This window comes from Macadamia integrifolia, chromosome 13, assembly GCF_013358625.1.
Source record: "Macadamia integrifolia cultivar HAES 741 chromosome 13, SCU_Mint_v3, whole genome shotgun sequence".
Classification (NCBI taxonomy): Eukaryota; Viridiplantae; Streptophyta; class Magnoliopsida; order Proteales; family Proteaceae; genus Macadamia; species Macadamia integrifolia.
Window position 1 is genome coordinate 20,618,128 of NC_056569.1, and position 7,386 is coordinate 20,625,513.

At 37.7% G+C, this 7,386-nt stretch overlaps 1 protein-coding gene across 1 annotated transcript; it reads left to right on the forward strand.

Annotated features, from left to right (window-relative positions):
* Window positions 1-870: 870 nt before the first annotated feature.
* On the forward strand, window positions 871-6,953 carry LOC122059270 (protein RICE SALT SENSITIVE 3-like). Its single transcript, XM_042621971.1, has 7 exons — window positions 871-4,628; window positions 4,738-4,788; window positions 4,896-5,024; window positions 5,121-5,226; window positions 5,699-5,740; window positions 5,826-5,882; window positions 6,003-6,953. Exons 1-7 carry the CDS (start codon window positions 4,498-4,500, stop codon window positions 6,807-6,809), a joined length of 1,323 nt encoding a protein of 440 aa, XP_042477905.1. The 5' UTR covers window positions 871-4,497; the 3' UTR covers window positions 6,810-6,953.
* Window positions 6,954-7,386: the final 433 nt, after the last annotated feature.

Here is a 7,386-nt window from a genome sequence, read left to right on the forward strand (position 1 = left end):
GATTGCATTTTTCCTTCAGGAGTGGTGAAGGACAATTTTCTCTCAATTTTATTATGGGAAATAGATAGGCACATTGCTTGCATGTCGCTCTGAGAGGAGACACAAATGTAGGCACCAGATGAATATATCATACAAGAAGGACATGGGGGTCATTTAAAAGAGTTTGAATCCGTGAATCAAATTCCATTTAAAAGGGGAAAGAGAGACTCATCTCTTGCTAGTGTGTGTGTGTACACAACCTTTTTTTATGTTAAAATAACAAACTGTTGGTACCCAATATAGCAAATCCGGCCTACAAGACAATCGATCAATAAATCGACGTCAATTTATTGATCGATTGTGTTAAGGAGCTGACCGATAGTCAAGTTGACAAAAAAAAATGACAACCTTGTATTAAGGAGTTAACCAGTCAGAATAGCCATCAGGTGGACTGAGCAAACTAACTGAATATGGTCAGATGACTGATCGTGACATTTTACGGTCAGCTGACTGATTGTGACTTTTTACGGTCATCTGACTGATTTCAACCTTTTACGGTCAGCATTTCGGGTTTTTATGGTCAGTTGACCGAGTCCAAATTTTCGATCAACTGACCGAGTCCAGCTTTTCAGTCAGCTGACCGAGTCTGACTTAAGTGATTAAGGCAGTTATAACCAATTAACTACCCACTAAGGACATTATGGTCAGCTGACCAAGTCTGGCTTAAGTGGTTTAGGTAGTTATAACCAATTAACTGTCCCACTAAAGACGTGATTAAACATGAGTTCCTGCAGTAACGAAACTGCGAAAAGAGGAGGATCTTTCAAATAAATCTATAAAATGGACTATGGTGGAAGAAGGGGGACACACAACAAATCAAACAAACTCAAACATCAAGTCTTATCTCATCTTTTTTTTTTATCTTTCATGTTTTAGATTAGCATTTTTTTTCAAAATCATGTACTTCCTTCAAGTCATCTACTTTAGTTCATAGTGTAATGGTCACGTCTCTAATATGTTTATCATCAACAGAGATGCAGATCATGATTCTGGTATGTTTAATATCAACAGAGACATCAAATCTTGTTTCTGGTATGTTCAACATCAGTAGAGAACAACTGGTCATATTTCTGGTAAATTGAATATCAATAAAAGGCAAGATTACACTTTCCCTTTGTCTCTATGTTACTATCATTTGTCTTCATCTTTTTTAATCCTTGGATCATGTTTTAAAGAATATAAAAAATCCCTGAAGTTGATTGGGGTAAGAGGAGAGCCCAAGTCACTTGATTGAAGTCAGATCTAATATTGAATTCGGTCAATAAGGATTTTGGCACACATGTGCACACACCTGTATGGTCAGCTGACTGTGATGTAGGAGAGGATTTTGTTGCCAAACACAAACCAAATCTAGTTCTTAGAGACAACATCATCTTTTGAGCGGTAAATATTTTGTGCTTTTCTTTTGGTTGCCCTAAACTGCCCTCACTCTTCCTCATCAAAGACTCTGCATCATGTTCTTCATGCTGAAATTAGCATGCACTTCCCCCTAAAACACTAAGTAAAGGGATCAAAATGTCCAAAATTTGTTTCTGGTTCTTAATTTCCACAAAATGGTTTAGTAGCTTTGCATCATGATGGCTCATTTAGTCAAGATAAAGCTTTGTATGGTGGTATTCTTCATGATGCGTAGGGTTCTTCTATTTTTTGCATTTTCTGATTTAAGTGATACTCCATTAATTCTTAACATGTACTTGTAGGAAATTTTCCTTGGATTTCACTCTCTATTAATAGGGGTTTAAGGAGATCTCAATTCGTTCAGACTCAAAATTAGTTATTGAGATGATTAGGGCAATATTAAAGGCTAGTGTTGAAGAATAGAGTTTTACACATCTTAAAGTCTCTCATCCAGAGTAATTCAAGCACATTTGGAGAGAAGTTAACCAATCAGTAGACTTTATGGCTTCTTCACAGGCATCTAATACAGAGGTGGTGCTTTCCCCTTCGAATTCCCTGTTGGTCTTAACTCTTTAATCAAAGGGGATATGGATTTTAAGACTTATTTTCAATTATATCTCAGATTACTTTAATTTATATTGGTCTCTTGTTTTGCAGGCGCCTATCCTGCTTGTCTTTAGGAACCTCTCTCCCTCCTTTAGGTCTGTGGTGGGTGGTTGCTTGTTTCTTGTATTTTTTGTTTTCATCATAATAATATACATTTTACCTATAAAAAAAAAATGTAAAAAAAAAAAAAAGAAAAAGAAAAAAAAAAGAGTTCTCATATGTAAATCGTTCGAACCTCATTTTGGCCCTTCTATGTGGATCCTTTACTTTACGCCTTTGTGGGTCACTTACATGGTTCTTGGTGGGTGTCTTGTAAACAAAATAAAAATAGAAAAAAAAAAAAATAGACCTTTGTTCTCTCTATTGCTGTTAGCCTATCTTCAAATCACTTAATCCTTGAGTGTCTCGCCATGCTGAAAAAGAGCTATTTGAGAGCATGACGTAGCGGATCATGGTCTACACTAATGCTCCCATGACTCTATCCCTCTCCTCCTATCAAAAGACTTCTCAACTCCTTATTTGACAAAAGATAAAGATAAAATAAGAAAGATTGACATAGGCCATACTCCCGGATAGAGAACGTCCACATTACGTGCGAATAATCTACATTTTTGTCATTATACTACTAATTAGCATATTATTTATGTAAGAATTTTCAATGTTTAGATGATTATTCCTAGCTACATATTTTTTGTTTTTTTGGTAAATTCCTAGCTACATTTCAACGCATGGTAGACAAATTAATGAGCAATAGACTAGACAGCTCACATAGCAAAACTACATTGGAACATGCAAATTAATTTTCAATGTTAGAAAGTTCTCAAATGGGACCCATAATGATTTTTATTAACCAGAAAAAGACCATAATGCCCGGTGCTGATCCTGTATTGGATAGGTATTTTCACATGTGGTACTACATGCCAGCCTAAGACTACCTTCCCCCTTTAATAGAAAAGCAGCTTCAGGCAAGGGATCTGACAAGTACCTATTCATATATTAACAGTTATTATGTTCAAAGCCCATTTGCTCTTTTTTGACTATATATTGATCCTCTCTCTGAAGTATAGGAATGGCAATAGGCTGGGCAAAGTATACATCGGCAAATCGCCCCACAAGGAGCAAGTTTGTGTTTTTTGGATGAATAAGTAGGAAGTTGATAGTATGACAGATCTCATTAGCCTTTATGGGATGTAAAATAAAAATAAAAATAAAAATAAAAATAAAAAAGGAAACATGTGTTGCCCTCTCGTGTGAATTTTAATATATCTTCTCACATAATAATTAATGGGATCTATGTTGATATTTTTTCTCTCTTTCTTTCTCATCATGTGGATTTCATATGAAAACGATACCATTCAACGTTCATATTCCTTCTTACACTGATCAACATTGTGAGAACAAACAATTATATTCATTCAAAATGTTGCTTGCATAGTGGATTGTCAAAATTCCTAAAAATTGCTCTTGAACTTGGAGAAAAATATTAATGCATAGAGATAAAGATGGAATCCCTTATTCAACATATTATTGGGGGTAAAAGCTCCACTAGAATTCAAATTAGGGCTGCTATTATGTCTATCTCTCTCTTCCCTTTTTCTGAAAGAACCCTCATATCTTTTTTGAATGATATTCCATCATGTGATCCTATTGATGCTATCCGTTAACATAGTTGATATCGACGGTATATCTAATCCACTCCCTATACCATACTTGATGTGTATATATATATATATATATATATATGGATATGGTATGGAAAGTTGTGACCAAAGGACCCTGACTACTTGTTAAACTCTCTAATATATTATGTTTTTCTTCTTAAAAAAAAAAAAATAAAGGAAGAAACTACTCTAAAGTGGACCTTGTCAGCCTCTTCCGTTCTAAAGTCTCAACCTGGATATTCAAGCTCATGAGCTGGTTATGCGGCTTGCCCAACCTGCTCTAAAGGTTTTTTCCTACACCTCACACCCCCCATCTCTCCAGCACGCCTCCACCCAAAAAAAAAAACCTTTAACAATGAAGGGTAATACCGTAATTTGAATATTAAGCAAACAGTCTTTCTATTCCTCTCTTTCTCCCTAGTCCCTACTCATTAGTTGTCTCCCTCCTACCTGTGCTGTTCAAGAAGAGAGGATAAAGCCGCCCCACTAATGATTACCTTTTATTGTTAAATTACAAACAACAGGAACATCACTTCTCGTCCTCAACATCCTTTCTCATATAATCCTATTTTACCTTCTCCCCATCTGCGATTGCCAAGCCTGACTACTTGGGGCGAAGCAAACGAACAAATGGTAAAGTCACAGTAAGAGAGAGAGAGAGAGAGAGAGAGAGAGAGAGAGAGTCTCCCTTGTTATACTAGGGAGAGTGCAAACGCTGAAGAGGATAAAAAAGCTTGGTTAGAGAAATTCACATATATATTAGTGAAAGAGATTAAAAAGGAGGTGAAGAGAGATGGTGGGCTCGGAAGCATCAGATAGGAGCAAAGAAGCGGTTGGGATGATGGCCCTTCACGACACCCTCAGGACTGTCTGTCTCAATTCAGACTGGACTTACTCCGTCTTCTGGACCATTCGACCTCGCCCGTAAGTAAACAACTCCCCCTCCAATTCGTCTTCTGAATTGACTAATTTCTGTACTACATGTTTCCTTCCATTTTCGTTCCCTTCAAATGGGTTTCTCTCCTGATTGTAGGCGAAGTAGAGGTGGTCATATTTGCAAGGTCGGGGATGACAACGGCAGCTTGTGAGTACGCTTTTCCTTTACTCTTATGCTATCTAAAAAGCAGAGAGTTTTGACATGGGTTTTGCTTGTTGAGTATAATTTGGGTTGGATTTTATTGTTTTGTGTAGGATGTTGATGTGGGAAGATGGATTTTGCCGGGGAAGAGTTGCAGATTGCCTGGAAGATAAAGATGGGGATGATCCAGTCAGAAAGGCCTTCAGCAAGATGTCTATTCAGTTGTATAATTATGGAGAAGGGTGGGTACTGGGTAGGTGTTTTCAATTTTCCCCCTTTATTTCTGTTCCCTGTTATCTCATCTCTCTATGATTTGATTGGTTGAATGGTTTGAACAGGTTAATGGGAAAGGTTGCTTCAGATAAATGTCATAAATGGGTCTTCAAAGAGCCTTCTGAATGTGAACCCAATATCTCTAATTACTGGCAGAGTTCTTTTGATGCAGTAAGTATGTGAACCTATGCTTACAGATGAAATTCAAAGATAATCTAGATTAGTTTCAGCCTCTGCCACTGTTAAGTTTGTCTCGAATTCTTGACCCGTTTTGAAGATTGACCCGATCCGACATATTTTGGTGGCGACCCGAATGGGAAATTTTCTGAGAGTATATATATATAATGTACTGTTGCTTGTTGAGAGTCATTGTATTCTAGGGTTTTCACGAAGCTAGGGTTTCAGGGCGAGTTCTTCCTCGCCGCTGCTAGGGTGTAATCCTTCTTCTGCATAGTGAATCATCTTCTTCTTCGCCCGAGGACGTAGCACACCACCCTGGTGTGTGAACCTCGTTAAATCTCTGTGTCGTACGGATCTATTGTCTTTCTTTATTCGTGTTTCTTGGTGTTTGATCTAACAGCCACTGGTTAGACACATTAGCCATCATATCCATAGATGATATCTTATAATTTTTTCCTTGCAGCTTCCTCCTGAATGGACTGATCAATTTAACTCAGGCATTCAGGTACGAATAGATTTTTTCATTTAACTGTTGTTTGGTTTATTTTATTTGCAATTTTAGATTTTTCCTATGAATCTCTGTTGAACAGACTATTGCTGTGATCCAAGCTGGCCATGGCCTTCTACAATTGGGTTCCTGCAAGATTGTGAGTTTCTCTCTTGTTTCCATCTAGATTTTGTGTTTTGGAACCCATTTAGACAATGAAATTTCTTTTGGGGGTAAAGAAACAATAGCATTTACTGGAACATAATATATCTATCCTCAGATACCAGAAGACCTGCACTTTGTGTTGAGGATGAGACATACCTTTGAATCTCTTGGATATCAATCTGGCTTCTACCTCTCCCAGCTCTTCTCTGCTAACAGGAATACTTCCCCTTCTTCCCCTTCTTCGAAGCAATCCCTTGCTTCAAGTCATCCTCCTGGTCCCATTTTTAACTGGAGCCAAAGGTCTCTAATGTCTGCAGCTTCTGTATTTGCTTCTCCCAATTTCCCGAACTCTTCCCAACTTGGGTTGCCACAGAATAAAGATGAAACCCATCTCTTTGATCTCCTTCCACATTCATCTAAGACCCAAATGAAGGATATGAACATGATGGCTGATCATGACTCTGACATTAAGTGGCCAAATGGGCTATCCATCTTTAATGCACTCACCGGAAAGGATGAAGATGCCGAACTTCTCTTCGGCCATGAGTGCTTAGGAAACAAGCCAAACCAACAACATCATCAACTTGTACTAGGGAGTGAGAATTCAAACCCTGCCTTAAATCTTTGTGGAAAGGCTGAAGAGTTGAAGGCCCCCTCAGAAACTTCAAATTCACAGAATCAGCAGGGGAGCAGAAGTGATAACACAGGATTTGCAAATTTCAGTGAATACTTGAGCTTGGAGAGCCATTCAAACAATGTCAAGAAGATGGAAAACAAGTTCAAGAGGAGCTTCACTTTGCCTGCAAGAATGACATCATCATCTTCTTCCACTTCTCTAGATCACCATTCACATCATCCCGTGAACTACCGGAGCTCCGAAGCCAGGATTTACTCTGATTTAATGGACACCTTCTTAGAGTGATTTTAGATTGCTTTGTATAGAGAACAAGGGTAAGATGTTGTACCTGAAAGTGAATCTGGTCATGTTCTTGTTACTTCTCTTTGCATTGATCCACAGAACTCTGCCTTTCTTTTTCTTAATCAAGTCATACATTTTTTCCTGGAATTTCATTATGATCATGATATCAAGCTTGGAAAGGATCAGTTGATTGCTTCGAATACCAATAAGTTTGAGGTTCACTTCACCTGGGATTTTGATTTCATCTTTGTTTTGGCTCAAAGATGAGTAAGGTGCTTTGTTTTTTTTTTTTTTTGTGGATGTGGGGTAGGGAGGGGTTAAAAGGTAAAAGAGGAATGGATTTCTTTTCTTTCTATTAAAGATTTATATTCTGGGAGAAGGGCCTTGGTTGATGCAGCCAACTAACATTCTGTAGTGTAAGCCATTAATTTAATGGTTAATTTCAGGAGACCCTTGGTTTTTGTGAACTATTGACCCTAACACTGATAGAATAGATAATTTGTAGTTTACATAACACTGAATCACCAATAGTTAATTGTATAGTCCCTAGGTGTCAGTTAACTAATCATCCTGAACTTAC